We start from the raw sequence: 19807 nt of genomic DNA, 5'->3' as shown, positions 1-19807 counted from the left end.
AATTTTTGTAATATTAACTGAGTCCAAAAATGACAGATAAAACATATACTGTATAAATAGGGCTCAATATGTCTGATATTCGTCATGAATGTCCATGCTGCTTCCAAATACAGAATTTAAACACTGCAATAAACATCAATACCACATAAACAGTACAGCTAACCAACATCACTAACTATATAACAAAACTATCCTACTACAATCTACAGGAATTAACATACACCCAATCACTGGGTAGGGAAAACTGGCATTGGTCTACTGGACTGTGTCATTTTGACAGTCCAACAGACCAATCAGAACTTCCCCTTTATTTTCACTGGCCAATCTGGCAGCCATGTTGGATTCCACTTTCATGATTTTTTTGTATTCATACTCTGAAAAACAAAAAACAAAACCCCAATTTGATTAGTAATTTAAATTAGCCTTGAGATAGCATTTTATCAGCTGACTCTCATAATACACTAAAATGGGTTATCCAAACGTAGGAGGGTAATGAGTGGTGTGACTAATAAGGTTTTATTAGACATATGATTTTCTTTTTTTTGTGTGGCAATATATTGTTAGGTTTTTATATATGCTTTTTACATTATAATTAGTTGTACATTTTCATTTTAATGTTCAAAATAGTATTTAGTTATGTAAAAATGCAGTGAAAAGACTGAGGGAACAACTTATTTTGTATTTTGAAAATTCTAGATAACAATGTATTTTCCAATACAGCTGACTTTAATGACTGCATCAACTGGAAAATGTACTACAAATGTAAAACAAAGCTAAAATATAAGAACTGTATTAAGGAATGTAAGGAATGTAACTGTATATAAGGAATATCTGTCTATAAATTCCTACTGGATATGAAGACTAGATCACTTTTAAAAATGTCACTTAACACTTATTATAAACATGATTGCCGATGTATAATTCTCTAGCTTTAGTCTGCAGTTCAAAAGACACACTAAACATTGAAGTAAAATGCACTGGCAAATGCATAAGGTTTGAGTACTTATGACTTTTTTGTATACAGTAGGTTGAGACTCAAGTCAATTATAGGACTTAATTATCTATGTACACATATTGTAAAAAAAAAAAAATAGGTTACAAAATACAGGACACAAAATGGGTTGTACATTTTTTTTTTTTTTTTTACAAGACTGACAATTGTACTTACCACATGGATGTTAAATTTTTCCAGTAAATTTTCTAAAAACTTCTTAGAAGACAAAAGTGAGGCTTTGTTCAGCTGTTCTTGTCTCAAATCGTAATCATCATGCATGGGCTAAAATGAAACCGAGAAATGCAAAAATAATTTTCAAATGCATATGCAATAGGATTGATAAGACACTCCGACTTGACAGTAAGTTCATTTCTTGGCATTCTCTTCTTCCTTTTACTCAGCCCTCTCAGAAGTGAGCCTATGTGAAAGGTACACTTAATTGGTTTGTGCTGCTGGAAAATCACAACATGTTAAACAATCACACATTACATCTGATATTTCAGTTAATTCAGAGTTTCTTTTAAAATTTTTTGTTTTTTCTTTCCTTCCAAGTCGGTCTATTTAATTGTTTTAAACGTTGGTGGCTCTAAATATCTGCCATAGTTTCATTTATTAAAATAGGATCTTTTGTGTACCAAAGTTATGAAAAGCAAAAACTTACTATAATAGTGCATGTGAGTCTACTTGGTGTATCTCCGTCTATAAAAATATGTAGAATGCCTGTAAAATTAAACTTTGTCTAACTCTATAAAACATACATATTGGAAAACTTGACAAAAATATATATATCCAGAATTATTCTAGACATCCTAATAAGTTTATAAAGATTGTACCTCAAATCAACATTTTAAAGCTAAAGACATTCATAGAACATATAATACTCATTAAAGGGAATCAAAGTTTCAGTGCAGAATATGCATGATGCTCCATTTCTGCACTGGAAAAGGGATGTATGGCAATGTAATTTTGTGTATATACATAAGTTACATCAGGATCGATTTGTGTGACATACAAATTAATGAATAATGCATGAAATATTCCCATGGCTTCACAGCTCATTGCAGCACAAGAGCCACTATCTCCTCTTCACACCCACTTAGTTTTCATAACTAAGAGAACCAAGCATGCTTATTTAAAAAACACATCAAGGCTTGATCTTCTAGTACAGTGCAAGGCAACATTGATCACAAAGGCCATTTAGTGGGCAAGAAAAGATCTTGGAACTGCCCAGAACACAAAACCAAACTACCTGATTATAGTAGATCTGAAAATGAAGGCACAGAGATTCATATAGCAAATTTTGTGTAATTTAGGAACCAATTTTACTTACACACATAAGGGCACAAAGCATATCTATAGCAGCATGTGTAACTCCATCGTTGTTTCTTTTTAAAGCCTTGACTGTCTTCACTCCAAGCCTTTCTCGGAATCTTAAAAAAAAAAAAAAAAAATGGGGAGATCAATTCTCTGGAGTACAATACTTTTTCCTGTCAACATGAGATCTTTCATAAAAAAAAAAACCTTTTCATTTGATCAAAACATGTGCACAACAAAATAACAGATACAATGTTAAATAAAACCTGGCAAGGGTAAAAGCCACCTCAAGTTGTTTCTTATGAGCTTTGTAACTAATCTTACTTTGGGAGTTGTGTGAAGGCCTGGAAACCTGCTTTAGAGGCAACCAGTCTTCTGACAGCTTGGAACTGGCTCTCTAACTCTGCATTATGCACAGTCAGGTCCCCCTCCTGTGACAGCAGTGCTGTGATAGCGTTGTTAATCAGCTTCTCCTTGTTCTCTGAGAAGAGGCCCTGTGGAGCATGAAGAAGAAACACTTGAGCACTGGGCACCAGGCAGGGGAAAGGGAATTCATTAAGAGAACCAGGAGAGAGAAAACTGTTCCTTACGTCTTGAGTAACAGCATGCAGCACTCCACTGTATGAAATGTTAGCGTTGAACCTGAAAACAGCGTCTGCAAAGTTGCCATCTATAAAAAAATACAATTATTAATAACACACAAACGCACTCATTTATTAATTGCACAAAGTAGTAACCGAACATATATACGTATTGCATCACTGTTTAACATTTTCTTCAAGATTCTACTAATACCCCGAGCCAGACTGCTCCTACAGTGATATGTTGACTATGAAGCTAAACACAATGTGTTTTGTGATGTGACTACTGTCTAATTTTACTTGTGACCTATAGCAAGTCTGACTCAAACCCAGGTCTCTAGCACTGAAAGCTAGTGTCTACTTAATTGCAACACCTAGCCCAAGACTGTGTATTCCAATTGCTTTTCTGTAATTACATGTTTTATTGTAAATAGGGTTTTATACAGGTTTGTCCACTACTGCTAAAAAAAAAAAACACATCTTAAACTTGGATATGTGTTATACCTTTCTTGCAGTGATCTCCTCAAATACATAAATTACATTATTATAAAGTTCCTATCGTGAAATATGTGATCCACTCATCTAATCACATGTGCATTTTAAAGACTGATCAGTGTTTCCGCTAAGAAAAGCTGCTGTCCATCACAGTGACTGGTCACTAAATGTTTTACCAGTCACAACTCAAAACATCATCATCAGTCGTGTGACACCTGTCCAGTCTTAAAGCGATACACATACACGTAGTGCATGTAAAAAAAAGTTAACTGCACTGTATGCTTTCATTTCAATGAACACACGAGGCACAGTCAATCAGAATCATGGATAAAAACTAAATAAACAAATCCTGCCCTCCTGGAGGAACAAAAGGAGGAGGCGTGGATTGAATCAGCCTATCGTTGACTTGCTTAGTTAACAGGCAAGCGCTAAAAACAGGAACTGCCGAAACACTCACACATTCGAATGCCTTCGCCTTTGAAGGATGTAGTCTAGAGCAGTACTGTGCAAACTTTTTATATGCCGCCCCCCTTACTTCGCATACATTTACCTAACAGATACATCTGAAAAACATTACCGTTCTGCAATTAAATCTGAAAAAATACATCTGGGTTTTCACAAAATAAATATTTATTTTGCCAGGTAAATCTGAAGCTAAATGAGCTCCCGCCCATTGAAGCGTTTGAGTTGGCATTGTATGCTGCAAAGCTGTTCTTGCACTCAGACAGCGAATGTCTCCGCTTCCCCGCCACCTCTGCATACCACATTGCCAAAAAAAAGTACACTTTTTAAAACTTAACAATGCGTTTTTGTAAACTTTTTTTGGTTAAATCTAGGAAAAAAACTCACATATAAATATACGCGCCACTTCAAACATAATTTCTGTCGTTCTACAAGCCCTAGCGTGATCGTCAACGGCTCATTAGAAAGGTAATAACTTGGACTAATTAGCTGTCATTTATGTATTTACTTAAAAATGTCTATCCTTAAAAAAACACACACATTTTAATTTTTACAGACCTTCTGTATTTAGACCCACACTTTGCGCACCACTGGTCTAGAGGCGCACTAGGTTGCACTCAATCGCTCTTGTTAGTGACAGTCATTGTTGCTAGCTGCCTGTCACAGACCTTTTGCTGCCAGTCAAACTGGTGAGCGGCTTCAGTCTTTGATCTTTTGATTGATTAATTCTATGAATCTTCTAAAGTGGCTGTGTGGCTTTGAAAAGATATTTGATTTATCAACGAAACCAGTGTCAGAACAATTCAACAGAAAAGCGAATATTCTTGCATTACGCAACAATCACTTCAACAATTAGTTAATTATAGTATTGAACATTTCAACTGTAACACTTAGAAAAGGACTTGCGATTTCAGTTTAGCATTTCATATTGTTTGCTAAAAGTAATACAATTATACATTAAATGTAAAAAAAAGTTTTCATAATTAAATTCATTTCCACATAAACACCCCCCTTTTAATTTTTATTTCACATATCTTCTGGACAGGTTCAGGAATAACAGCAATTTCATCATTACTTAATAAATCTCCATCAATTACATGGATGTTATATTTAAACTCAGCTTTGGCATTTATTTGTTTAACCATTGTTCAAACAAGCTTATAGCCCACTTACATATTGCCTGAGTACTTCTAAAAAACTGATCGCTGGCAATGATACTAGGTCTTTATCTGTTTTTGGTTCAACAAAACAATCAATAACTTTATTCTGTGTTCCCGGTTCACATTCCTTTGTCTTTTACATTCTTATTTTTCTAATGCCAGTTGTACATCTAAAGTCCTCTCTACTATCTTCACTTGAAGAGACACTTTTGTCTGTGCAAGTGGGATTTAAAATTAAAATTCGGAGGAACGCATGACAACATTCCCAGAATATGAGAGTCAAACATTTTACCTGCTTAACTAAGCGTAACAAAAGAGCAAAAACCATTATTGAACACGAATCAATTAGGCAGAAATGTTTTAAGTGGCATATACGACTCGAATTGTTGAAAAAAATCGGTAGGAAAATAATTCACGGCACTCGAAGTCGTTAATTATTTTTACAGATTCAACACTTCTTGTGTATTCCGTACATATTGGCTGAATTTTCTTAGGAATTACAATGTGTTTCTACGGTAGAAAAACAACAAGGAACCCGAAATCCGATCCACCATGACTTCCTACCAAACAGCTGAACATTTAAATTTCTTAAGTCTTATTTTAGTTGAGTATAAAGCCATCTTCCCATGGAAAGTTGAGTATTGTTGTATACAAGAATCAGCATGAGCAAACTTACTTGGGGGAGCAGCAAGAAATTTTAGATGAAGGCTCTCCACCTCTTCATCCACTGGTGTGCTGAGTAAACCCCACCTTTGTGCCTTGTGTGTTGGGGCCATTTTCACACATACATCCCTGTTTCCTGATGCCCTTACTCCATCCAGCAGACTGGCCATCAAGGAATCTCTGGAAGACCGAGACCAGGCTTGAGCACTCACTGAAGTATTGCACAGAAATCTGCAATTTTTACATCCGCCTTAAGTAGCAACATTTCGTATTATTATTTTTGGATCAGACAGTCCATTTTCATCAACAGCCAAAGTTCCCCACTGACAAGTTTTTTTTTTTTCCTGCTACAGATTACCTGGTTTCCTATGAACTTTAGAAGCAATTCTTGGCATTTTAATGTGATAGCAATCTGATGGCTACAAATCTTTCCTCCAGTATAAGCAAACTGATCTGAAGGTAAAACACATATTGCCTTAAAGGACTACACACAATTACTGCATCACCAACTTCTATCCCGATAAAGCAGTTTACAAAAAGAGGTGAAATAAATGTACATACCTTTCAGTTGATGAATAATTTCGGATCTGGCCCCTGATAAATTCTATAGTGAAAAGCTGGGGATTTGCTACATCACATACTAAAGCAAATATCTGGAAAAAAATAATCAAATACAGATGGTTTAAAACAGCATATTATATATATATATATATAAAATCAGACTTGTAGTCGAGTCCGAAAAACTTGAGTCCGAGTCACGAGTCCTTGAAACAAACTGAAATCAATAATCATTAAAACTAGTGGTAGTAGTGGGGGTACAGTTTACCTAAAGGATGCTGTCTGATATCCCTCAGGAAAAAGGCACAAATAATAATTTTAAAAAAAATAAATACAAAAAATTTATTTCGATTTATTTTTTGCATGCCTTTTTCAACTTGTCTATCACTATTGTCTTTTGGAATTGGAATATTGTTTGAATGTACCTGAAGTTTATAGATAAGCTTCAAGTTCAAGTGTGGACTCAAGTTGTTTTTCACCTTGATAGAAGCCGTGATCTGGACAGTGTAGTGTTAGAAAGTGGTACATTGTGATACACGTACCAAAATGTGACAGGTGTATCAGAAAGTGGTATGCTGTCATATTGCTAGTGGTATGCTATCAGATTTTGGTATACCTTCAATCAACTGAGATCTGATGGGTGTTTTCCTATTGTCAACAAGAGGTACATTTACCAATAATTATACATAATTTTTTGGCAACAAACTGGAAGCAGCCAATCAATTTCTCTAAAAAGAAAAAATAATTCACGAGAAGTCCATCGCAAAGTTGCATATGACAAATATGTGCATACTATTTTCATGGTGAAAAAATATGATAAATTATATTTAAAACGACATAAAAAGACTGGAAAATATGACATTTAATTTTAAGAGCTGTAAAAGACGTACCAGGTATGAATGGGCGCGCGTCCCTACTTTATTAGCGGAAGTTGTTTAGGCATGGGCGAGCAAACTCAGTGCGCTGAGTACCACTTTAAACGCATACCTGAAAATAACACTACACTGGTAAGAAATTTAAGTTACTTTCACCTCTGACTATAGCATCTACTTTGACTTCAATTCGGGCAAAATCTGCCAATCTGATTTAGACATTGCTGGATCTGTATCTACATTGTGTTCTTAAATAGTACATTTTGTATTATTTGTATTGTTTTATTGAAACGTTATCTTTCACTGTCATTGCATTTGCACTTTTATTAAGTCTGTAATACAGTGATGCATTTATGAGATGGTGCTTCAGTTCATTTGATTTCAGAGAATGTATTCTTTATCTTTTCTCTTTTACACAAAAACATATTATATTTATGTATGTCCCCTTTGTGTAGGTTCATAATGGAATGAAAACATGAAGTTCACACAGACAGATTTCTAGGCTGACGCTGCACAGCATATTGTTGTTTTTCCCGCATCCATAATACATTATTTTCATTTTGGTAAATTAAGTGGTATTAAGTTATTCTGTCGTTCTTTTTTTTGCTATCAGTCAGACCTTCTGTCATATCAGTCTGATATATCTGCCTGTTTGAAGGTAGGCAATTTTCGATTTGAGACTAGTGCCTAGTTTTACATTGAATTTGTCAGGTGAATTCATTGACGTTGCTTGCAAACAGTGATGGCGTGTGCTGGGAACGAGTGGAGAGTAGAAGCAAAGCACAGAATATTTAATCACACAGCGACTTTCTGATATGAATTAAGAAGCTCTGAAAGTATGATTATAACTTATATGATTATTCTTTTTTCATTCATTGTTGTTTTCAGTAAACTCAAAATTACTCAGGTGACCAATGTTTTATTGTTTTCAGTGCAAACAAATATATTATTTTCAGAGATACAGGGAGCTCAGCAAAATCAAATGACGTATTTTTCAAGAATGCAGTTTTAGAATTTTTTTTTACAGTACTTAAACTTAGAACACAGTTTAAAGTAGTAAAGAGAAAGGCGTGTTAAAAGCCAAATAATTACTTACTTGTTTACCATGCTGACATTATTTATTCCTTATAAAACTTGGTCTACGATGGTTGCAGTTGGATTTGTGTGGGTACGTGTTTACGCTACAACCTAACTCGCTTCCAATTTTTTATTCTTACTATGATTGGCTGCAAAGCCAGCAGGGCTAACCAGTGGTTTGAAAATGTTTTGTTGGGTGGGTTTTTATTGTACACAGTTTCCTAGTAACTTTAACATTACTTAAAAAAGGACTAGTCGTTAATATCTCAGTCACAGAGTCCGAATGTTCAAGCCCGAGTCACACAAGGTCTAGTCTGAGTCTTTTGCAGCCATGACTCGAGTCCTACAACTCTGATTATATATATATATATATATATATATATATATATATATATATATATATATGCATAGAGAGATAGATTATACGTGTAGTCAGATTTTGTAAAGTTTAGATGTGGTTCACCTATTTGTCATGACAGAAACAAAGCAACACTCCTATAACCATTAATGCGGTCCTACCGTGTGTATAAGCATATGTAAAACAGGTTATTTCACAGACCTCTTTAAGGGGGTCAGCTGGCTGTGAGCTTTTAAAACACTAAAACATGACATTTAATCTTCATACACAGTTAGCCTGGCAGCCAGCAGCCATAATGTGTCCAAACTGACCTATTTTAATAATTACTGTAATAAATTGTTTCCTCTTTTGTAGCCAGAGGAATAGTTAATATATCTTACACTTTGACACTGAGTCCAAAAGGACCTGTGGAATCTTTGGCACAGAATATTTCCTGACAACATAAAAGTTTTTAGAAGTTTCTCTACTCCGTGATACTTACTTCTTCAAATGGTTTCAGCGTTACAATGTTATAGGAGGCTGGATCACGTTCCACTAAACATGTTTCTGTAAGTGCCATTATTCTTTTCACAGGCTCCTATAATAGAAAATAAACATAATTCAAACATAAGAACTGATAAAAGTTAAGTAGAGAGCCACTGCTGAACACTGCAGGGATGTATTGTATTGTTTTTCAAGTGAGAAACACCGAAAGGCTCTCATTAAAAATAAACACATAACATAACACATAAATACATGCTTTTTTTGAAAAAATTACATACATTCTGTGTCTTCACTGTAGTTTGGAGAACAGTTGTAATTTATTATTAACCAGTTAAATAAAATACCTAAATTCAACAGGAGTGACTCGGAAGTAACAATATTTTGAATATTGTTGACGAGGGGACAATTACTGTGATAAAGATATTTAGTGGGAAAAGAGGTATATTAAAATGGTCAGTAAATGGCCCACCTCCAGTTGATCTCAGAATCGTTGCTTCCAAAGGTTTATGTGGTAGTGTTTATCTAACGGGACAGCACCAAATTTATATTGAAAATTACAGGGGAATTAAAAAAAAAAAAAACGGTCTCAAGACAGCAGCGAATGTTGAACCAAGCTCTTCTCTCTTCTATGATTCCAGATGCAGCATGCTCTTGTAAGGCATGCTCTATAAACTACCACAGAGAACAGAGATGTATTAAACAAATGCTCTTACCGAATGTCTTGATGAAAGTTTTTGCACAACAAATTCTGCTAGCGAGGTGATTGAATCATCTGTGCTGTATTTGCCCAGTCTGTGGTTCACATACTGTTCAAACTCTATGGGGTCCTTCCGGGTACGCAGTGTGATGCCTATGTAGTTGCCTGCGTGCTCGATAGCACTTTTGATGATGTCATCCCTTTGCTCGGATGCAAATAAGTGCTGCAATAGTAATAGATGAATCAATTGATTTTCCGTATATATTTAATAAACGGGCAGAGATTTAGCAAAGTAGACAGGACAAACAGTGATACGGCTATAAGATTAGGTGAAAGATTCCCCCAGTTATAGACCCCGTTCACACTTGCCCAGGGCTGCCTTTTCTCATATGTGAACAGTCCAAAAAAGAAAAGGCAGCCTAGGGCCGGCCTGGATTTAGGCCACCGTTTTGATGTGGCCCAGGGTCGGCCTTTTCATATGTATGAACACAAAGCAGATTTAGGGCCGGCCTTTCGTGTCACATGACCAGTGTGGTTACGTAGCTCAGTAGACACTCCCGTACTGTGACGCGCGTGAAAGGTAAATAGAAAACTGAATCTGTGCTAGGCAAGATGGCAGTGGATCAATATTGAATGGTAAATATTTCTACATCATACAATTTTTAATTATAAAAATATTACATTTAAAAAAATCTAGCAGGTTAACATTCAGGTTGTTTCTTTCACATAATATACGAGCTGCAGGGCATTCATAATTAAGCTTAATTTGTCACAATTACCTTTTCTTCCTGTTATTTAGTAAATAAGTGATACATAAAAACTGCAGGGTTGTGGATCTCAATAATGATAAAAAATGATGGCGATTTGGCATATTCAGCCACCACTGTTTATTTTGCACACAACGATATACATAGCTACAGAAGTGTGTGTCTTTACATTACAATGCCGATCATTTCTTTAGCTGCTTGCTTTTACACACATAATACTGTTCTCATCCACAAATATTAAGATTGTTGATGCCCCATGTTAGGGTGAGACCCTCAATGTAATATTTCAATGCCTGTTATTGTGATTATTATTGTTAATGTTATTCTACTGACGCTAGAGCAGTGGTTTATTATGTATCGTTCATATTGTTGAGCAAAGTGTATTTGATATGTGACTGCGTATTGCTGTGTTTAGATTTGGGCGATTCCCTTAATAAAGTTGTCATTTACATGGGACAAGGGTTTTGTTATAGCCATATGTTCGGTAATCTTCCAAGAGAAGGGGTAATGCTGATGTTCAGTCTTTACTGGCAATGGATATGGACTAGGGAATAACAATAACAATGACAATAACGAGTAAATGATAGAATAGTCTAACGATCTTTTTTGTAAACAAAGACGGTATTCATGCTGGTTAAACAAATATGTATAATAATAATAATAATAATAATAATAATAATAATAATAATAATAATAATAATAATAATAATAATATTATATTTTTATATAGCGCCATTCATAGTGGACCACCATCACAAAGCGCTTTACAGAGGTAGGCTGTGAATTGTGCACTATATGCAGAGTCACTAACAATGGACATTGATTTAACAGCTCATCTGCAGGATGGAGCACAAGGAGGTTAAGTGACTTGCTCAGGGTCACACAGTGAGTCAGTGGCAGAGGTGGGATTTGAACCGGTGGCCTTCTGGTTACAAGCTCTGGACTTTAACCACTGGACCACACTGCCTCCAATAAATAAGAAGAAAGGAGGGAGCAGTAGTACTATTAGGTGGTCAGTCGTGAGTTTGTCTTATGAATGTCAGTCATTGTGTACAACGTGATAGGGGTTGCAGACCTAAATATGGGGTGGCCCTGGGCCAGCCCAGTAGTATAAACGGGGTTATAGACCACTAGAGAACTATATATAAAAAAAAATAATAATTAAAAAAATATATTTACTAGGACATCCTGGAATACAAGTTACTGCCTGTGGAATTTGTTGAACAAAATGACTAATAATGCCGTTTCCACCCACTTGAATTATTCTGTTATCATCTATGTACATTTAAAAGACTTCTGTATAATTAAAAAAAGGGTTAACATTATGAACTCTTTATGAAATCTTCCACCAAAAGACCAAGCTAATTGTCATTTGCACATGAAGCACTCACCAATCTACTGAAGCCTCCATATAGTATACAGAACCCCCCCTGATAGTCTGAGACCTCTGCAAAGCCTTCAATGTTTCTATAGTCATAGGAACAGTTGATTTTGTTGGTTGAGGGGTCGATCTGGTCAATTCCTCCAGGCGTCACTTCCAGCACCACAGACTTTCGAGTGTCACTCCAGTGATGTTTATAACAGTTGTATCGCTGCAATGTAAATGCAACCATTTACTCTTTTTAGAAATCCCATTATCCACCTTGCATCAGCTAACATCTGACCCGTCACTTTGACGGGTCAGCCACTATTAAATCACAAATTGGAGACTTTTAGGTTTAGTAAACTTGTTAACTACTACCTGTTTCTTCCCAATGTCATTTTTTCACCTTGCTATACGCATTAAATATATTCTAAGCACTACTGTGGCTGTTCAGCTCCAATGTCCGACTTTAAAATAGTCTAAGAATAAAAGTTAATTTTCATGTTCTGGCTCATTACTAGCCGAGCCACATGCCTATTTGGATCTGGAGTTGGTTGGAAGATTAGCTGCTGCTGTCAATCTCTTCTGCATCCATCTAACTAAAATGTGGACGGCACATATTTATATGATGAAATTCACAGTGATCAAAATAGGAGCAGTGTACAATCCCATAGGCTTGGAGATATCAGAATAATGTGAAGGGAATTAAAATGTAAACAATCAAGAAATATAATACAGCTTTACACTATTTTGGCCAAATAATGTACACTTAATTTGTCTATTTCTACAAACACTACATTACAGCGGGCTGAAAAGTGATTCTAAAGCACTTACCCTTCCAGTTATTTTACCCTCAGAAAAGTCCGTTCGAAATCTCTGTGATGACAGAAAACCAAATCAGTCAAATAATAAAACAACCAATTATGGATTTCAGAGTCCAACAACACACAAGTCAAGTTATATATAAATAAATGATTAACTTTAAGGTGTCAGCTTTTATTGTGACAGGGTCTCGGGCCCTTGTGAAAGATTAAACATTGTGTGAGGCCCCAGAGGGTTTTTTCAGGTTTGTACATTATATAAGAACATAAGAACGTTTACAAACGAGAGGAGGCCATTCGGCCCATCTTGCTCGTTTGGTTATTTCTGAAAATAAGATATTTTACACACTCAGTCTTATAATTAGGCAAAAATATGTTTTACTCTCCTCCATCACAGTTAAAAATCCTCACCAATGCTTCTGTTAGCAGTTCTGTCCTGTGTTCGGTTGAAAACTTCAACGTTTCCGATTTCTTTCCACTACCCTTTCGAAAAGTGAGGTTAAACTCAGTGCCTTGTCCCTTCCCAACTGGAGTGATACCACAGATGTCCCCATAAGGCCACTGACAAAGCAGACAAAAAATAAATAAGAATCATAGTAATTGTAATAATATGCATGATGTGGTGTTGGCCAAGTGTTGAGATACACATACATTAACCAATAGAAAACGCAACACCAAAATAACTTATGGCAGCATGAACCAGAGTAACAGCAGAGACTGAATCATTTCTTGAAGACTACAGTATGTGTACAGTTTCCACATACCTTGCCACTAATCCAGGATCTCAGCCCAGGGCAGAACCTCCAGCTGTTAGGCCAATACACACTTCTACATCAGTCACTGGGCATAAGTACTGTCTGGGTGTTAACTTAATGCTGCTCCAGCCCCATGTCTCCCAGCAGGTGTCACTACTGTGCACTGTCTATTGGGGTTGATGTAGTCCTATTATCCTATTACTGTACGTTTTATAGGAGGGGGAGGATTTCTTATACTAAACCTTTCGTTTATTAAAATAAATTAAATGAAAAGATTTAAGTGTCCTTTCCAGAAGCAGGAATATAACAATATAAAGTTGAACACTGGTAAGTTATGAAAGCAACAGCTTAAAAGCTGCATACAAAAATACACAAAAAAAAGGTTAGGACAGTGCCACAGGCTTGGAGTTTAACCTCCAAAGGCATGGATTTGAATCAGGGTCAGAAAGGTAACAAAGTACTTTAGTTCACATCACAAAACCACCTTAAAAATCAGCAAAATTGTCTGCCTCTACTGGGGAAAGGTCCAGGGCTGAATGGCAAAGGGGAGCTCAGCTTTGCTTTAATTTGTGTTCTTTAAGTAAGAGTGAAGCTTTCAAGGCACCTGTGGGTACAGTGTCTGTCCCCCACCTTTCAATAGCACTAAATTCTAGACAGACAAACCTGTGAAGAAAACAAGCATGTTAGTAACATAAATCACCTACCATTGCTGAGACAAAAATACCTTGTATAGTATCATTAAAAAACAGATCATCACCATGACCAGCATTCACTGTATGCACAATAGTGCACCTGTATATTTTACAGGAAACCACTTTACATAGAGTACAGTAACCTTAGCAAAATGTAGTAGAAATTGCATCTACTGGTATGATTGTATTACTGGAACACACTAGAGTAAACAAAAGTTTTTTGTGAAAATTACAATAATGTATAACTGTATACCTGATTGGTAACTTCAAGAGTGGTAGGATTGTAGGTGGATATTCCATGGGTGCCAACAGAAAAGACTCTTTTATACCTGCAAAAATAGAAATATGAGTTTAGTTGACAGGATATACACTAGGGGTGCGTGATAATACCAATATATTGCAATATTTATCAGGCAATACAATAACCGGTATTTGAACAACAATACCGCTATTTATGGTTCAGCTGATTCAGGAAAACGTCAACTGGAAAATGTCGACTATTATCTCGCGAGATAATCACTTCCTGCGAGAATTTGTAATGCGAGCAGTGCTAACACAAAAGAACATATGGCAGAAGCACGCAGAGATTTTGAGATGCAAGTCCGTTGCTTAGGAAGTGACGCAATCACTTTCCTAGCATATTCTGCAAAGCTGATATATAAATAAATAGTTTATAACATCACTTACCAGTATTTTTATTTTATTTAAAGTAAATCTGTAGCACTTCTTTATGTTTTTGCAATATATATTAAATCTTAAAAAGCAAGGTCAGTCGTTTATTCCAAACCCTGGGCTGAGCTATGCAAAACAATGTCTCTTAATAAGACACTCAGCACTGCAAATGTAAAGTGCTCTTGTTTGTACTATTCACGGGGTGACGTGGACACGGGTGGAGTTTTTTTTTTTTATATAAATCTGTAACACTGATTTAATATGTTATTTACAATACAGTAAATTAAACACAGCTGTTTTCCATTACTCTTCAATGGCTCTCATTGTCCTCCATCCATGCTCCTTAGGTTGACTGATGTGCAATAAACACAACCAACTATGCAGTTTTCAAAACAAAGGAGCACATAGTCGCTTGCTTTGTGTAATTACTGTACAGTACCTCAGCCTAATGCTTAGCTCCTCTTTTGTTTTCAGTAACAATAAACCATGATGTAACAGCCTGAGATAACAGTCATGTGATGTAAATAATATTTCACATTAACAGTATAATTTAACACACACCCGTGACTATTGAGAAGCCATTCAAAGAAAACACTTCAGAAGAATGTCACCAGGCAACTCCACCGGATATCATAATACCAGATCTCCACTTAGTGAAAGCACACTATCAGGATACATATTATCTATACAGTAATGATATTACAGCTTTACTGTATAATTTTAGAAATATAATATTTCACTTCTGTATTTACTAGAGCCACAGGATATATCCACCCACTTTGTACTATCCCACAGATACTTCACAGTATACCTAAAAGTCTATCAGTTTTCTGCAAAATTGTTAACCAGCTGCAGCTGAATAGTTATCATTCTTCAATTGTTTCTCATCCATACCTCTGGAATGAATAGCAAATCCTCACATATCACAGCACACTACAGTACTGTTCAGTATATAGTTTCCCTTCTCGTGTTTCCTGCTAGCATTTCAACTCATTACTGTATGTACTCAGTACTGTTAAATTGCCAGCAGGCATGCACACATAACGTACATTTACACAGACATGGAAAAATGATTTTCACAAATAGGCCTTGCATGAAATATCTATGAACAGTAGGACTTGCCAAGGATTAAAAAAGGCACCCTTTCACAGCTATATGTACTCAAATGCAATATTGTACTTCCTGCACTACATAATGCATTCTAGTCGCTCACTAACTTATCAAAGAAACTGTAAAGAATTCCACACACCTTTTTTTTTTTTTTTACTTGACTTTGTACAAAATGGAATCGTACAGTACTCTTCTGAAATCACAATAAAACCCTCACAATCAATGACCTTCTAACCCAAGCTCTATAGTTTACTGAATAAACTTCCTGTACAATAAGCTCTTTTTACTGAGGAGAGAAAAGTACAGAACAGGTCCATTACAGTAGATGCAGGCTAAATGGAGTTGAAACCACCCACAAGAATACTGGGAACCGGTTTACTTGTACAGTATATATTTGTCTTTCACTTTCCTCTGCTTGTCATGCCTGACGCCAAGCCAAGCCTTTTCCCTCAAACCAGGAAAGCACTCATGGCTTCAGTTACAGTGCTAATGCATCAGGTTCAAATACAGGAAGTTTAAATCAAACGTCTGAAATTGTGGAACTGATACAGATCTCCACTTAATGATAGTGAAAGCAGCTACTACTGCAAGGGAAGGGGAGGGACAGAAGTCTTTTCATATTCATGTTCCATCCCACAAGCATTGAGCAATGAAGTCACACACAACACAGTGTGCTTTTTTATTTCTTCATGCAAACTTTCAACTGAAACGGTCGGTGTCACAGGATGTTTATAAGAGCAAGTGTCAATGATAATCTGCAATGGATGTTTAGCGAGAAGCAGCTGATCTCAGCAAGATAAACACACTGCATCCCTACAGTCACTGCGAGGAGCAGACAAAGTACATTGTTCAGGTCAAAGAAAAAAACCTTAGTCATCATAAACTCGGGCCAAGTTTTCCAAAGCACAGCAGCTCTGCTCACACAGCATAGTTGCAGTATTCAGGCAGTAGCCTTCCAGCAAGTTACAGTATGTGTATCATTAATAAATAGCCAATGAACTTTACTCGCAAAACCAGCAATGGAATTTCCTCAAGACTCAGCTGTAAATGCCCTCCTCACAGTCAACAAATCGAAACTAACCTAAATTGCAGTTTTGTGGATTTTCAGTATCCTCAAGGTCATACAGATTCTGAGTACATAAAATAAACCTGCTGTTCAAGATTTACAGGTTTCTCATGTGGCATTAGCTGAATTCTTTCAGTATTTTTTAAACCCAGACATTTCAGATCAACTTGCCCACATAGAGGCTACATGCAGCATAAGTCACGGAATCTGAACTCGCACTGCAGCTTATTACTTGTCACGTACATGCTCCATCCATAGACGGAAACATTGAAAGAAATGGGAATTAAACATGACAGCAACTTGCAGTAGAATGTTCTAACTGCTGTTAAAATGCATTGTCAACTCACATTATGACATATAAAAAGTCAATCCCTTTCCTTCACTTTTGCTGAATCAACTCTGTCACAGTACAAATACCGCACTACTACTTGTAGGTAATGTAATAAATCAACAAATAAATAAATAAATAAATAAATAAATAAATAAATAAAATGATTAAAAATGGAGCATTGAAAGTCACTACATGCTACAGTGCTTGTTTTGCGTCCCCCCACACACTTAAACTAAACTGTGTTTGTAAAATAGTCATAACACTGCGTGTAGCACTATGTACCGTAGCCTGAAGATATTGGGAAATAGGCTAGTATTAAAAATAACACAGAATTCACAACACGTAGCCCAACTTTAGTAAAGAAATAAACCAAACAGGGAAACCCAACCAGCTAGACTTGGGAGTTACCAAATAGACTTTACAACTACAGGACTTGGACTGGCTTTGAAAATCTATTTAGTTAGATTTGTTCATTCTAGACTTAAACAGTATATACTTAAAACAACTGCCCTATGTGTTAAGGGTAAACAGTGCAGTTTAATGTACTACAGTAAATTACATTTACAAATATATGGTTTATAAATACATTGTCCAACTACATGGACGCCCCAATTGTTATATTCAATCTGTGTGAGTTTACTTTTTGTGCAGACAGCTCACAGGAAAAAGTAACTCAAAACTGTTTGCAGATATGACATGGGCAATACAGAAGGAATAGACTTCATGATTAAAAACTCACAGATGTGCATCAACTTAAAAAAAAAAAAAAAAAAAAAAAAAAAAATTACAAGTCACTTTTCCATATCAAGGTAAAAACTTAGTAGTACACAAGCCCGGAAAAGTTTCTTCCTTGCGAGTATCACACGCTCTTTAATGGAACTGTGACGCTGCAAACCTCTCTCTCTCTCGATGTACTGCATGCCTCAGAAGTCGTGTATAACTGCACAACTTACAACTCAAGAGGAAGTTCCAAAGCCTATTTTCTCCCATTTTGTGCAATGAAATTGACCCATATTGTTGGCAATATATTTAATTGTGCAAAACCAAAAAAAGCTTACTTATACCTTGACTTCCTTTTTTATGTATTATTTGCTTGTGCAGTAACCATGTTGTGAGTGTCACTGACAAGGTTAAATCAGAAAACACATTATTTATATTTATTTATTTATTTATATATATATATATATATATATATATATATATATATATATATATATATATATATATATATATATATATATTGTATTGTAAATGAACTTGTACATTAAGTTTACAGTACAACATTTTCAAAAATAGGTCAAACCTTCAGGGGCCCAGTAGTTCTATATGAAACAGTAAGTAATGATTACAGTACAGGTTGTACAGTATATTCTAAATAACAGGATACGTGAAATTGTGGTAGAGCTAAACAGCAGACTACAGTACAAGTGAGTGAGTTTAATTGTGCACTTAAAAAAATGTGACCTGAAAGTTTTACAACCGCACAATCTTCTGTAGAGCGGATTCTTGAACTCGAGGAAAAGGTCATGTTTGTGAGCGGTGGTACTGTACAGTAAACATACTGGATGTATCCTCAGCAGTGTACTTGCTACAGCTAATTGAAGATGTTTTTACAAAGGCGGTTCACAAACAAAAAAGTTTGAATAACGCACATCTAAATAGGCACACTGCTACAAACTTGAATAATCGGATTCCAAAATAGATAGTTATTTGATAACAAATTAGCTCTTTAAAATACAGGGAGGAAATTAAGACAAAACATTTGTACAGCAAGCGTAAAAATGAAATGTGAAACTATCCCAAAAAAATCTTGAATAAAAGAAAGCTGCTTTGAACTTCATTATCCACCTTGTGTGCAAGCTCCAGCCCTGACTGCCTACTAAAGTATGACAAGGCACCAGCAAGAGCCACAGGTTGTATGACATCACAGTACAGACAAGGCCTTCCGTAACAGCCATTGTACTGAGAAATTTGTAACACCACTCATTCTGAAATATTTAAGAAACTAATTAAACCAGTGTAAACATATTAATATTTCAAACTGCATCTCCTGCTCTGTACAGTACAGTTCACTGAATAAAATTAATATAGTAAAAACTGACTGACTGGCAGGAGCTTCTTAGTCATTACTGTCATAATGTAGCTCATTTTTTTTTTTCTCCAAAATTACAAAGGAATAGCTGACTGCATTAGATTGGTCAGCTAAGAATGTAAGAGTGTGTCAACAAAACTAACAGTACACAGAAACCAGCACTAGCTCTGGTACATCAGGATATACAGCAAGTGTACCCAATTGGTGGCCGTAACGCAGTCCTGGGCGGGCCGAGGGAGCAACAACATTCTATATTTTTTTATATATAATAATAACAAAAAGCAATATTAAAATATAGCTTTCAATAAGGCTTTTTGTGATGTCCCAATAATCTGAGCAACTGATTATGTGATTGTGCAAGTTGTACAAGTTCCTGGACTGTTTAAAACTGTTCAGGAACTTGTACAGTGGTTAGAAAAGATGA

The 19807-nt window shown here is 35.8% G+C and overlaps 1 protein-coding gene across 4 annotated transcripts in view; it reads right to left on the bottom strand.

Annotated features, from left to right (window-relative positions):
• LOC117394233 (dnaJ homolog subfamily C member 13-like) overlaps positions 1-19807 on the bottom strand; it is a 92430-nt gene that overhangs the window by 58054 nt on the left and 14569 nt on the right. For 3 of the 4 annotated variants that reach the window (XM_034921142.2, XM_033992326.3, XM_034921141.2), the window contains exons 3-14: positions 14366-14441; positions 13077-13226; positions 12679-12720; positions 11873-12073; positions 9731-9937; positions 9016-9111; positions 6231-6322; positions 5683-5849; positions 2899-2978; positions 2633-2802; positions 2325-2424; positions 1169-1276 (exon numbers count right to left, since the gene is read on the bottom strand). In XM_034921142.2, coding sequence (XP_034777033.1) covers positions 1169-1276; positions 2325-2424; positions 2633-2802; positions 2899-2978; positions 5683-5849; positions 6231-6322; positions 9016-9111; positions 9731-9937; positions 11873-12073; positions 12679-12720; positions 13077-13226; positions 14366-14441 — 1489 coding nt within the window. The remainder of the gene's footprint in view (positions 1-1168; positions 1277-2324; positions 2425-2632; positions 2803-2898; positions 2979-5682; positions 5850-6230; positions 6323-9015; positions 9112-9730; positions 9938-11872; positions 12074-12678; positions 12721-13076; positions 13227-14365; positions 14442-19807) is intronic. The other variant, XM_034921139.2, reaches the window with a different exon arrangement.

The sequence above is a fragment of the Acipenser ruthenus genome, chromosome 3 (genome assembly GCF_902713425.1).
Source record: "Acipenser ruthenus chromosome 3, fAciRut3.2 maternal haplotype, whole genome shotgun sequence".
Taxonomy (NCBI): Eukaryota; Metazoa; Chordata; class Actinopteri; order Acipenseriformes; family Acipenseridae; genus Acipenser; species Acipenser ruthenus.
Note: the sequence above shows the minus strand (reverse complement) of the source record. Positions and strands in the feature narration are given on the sequence as shown.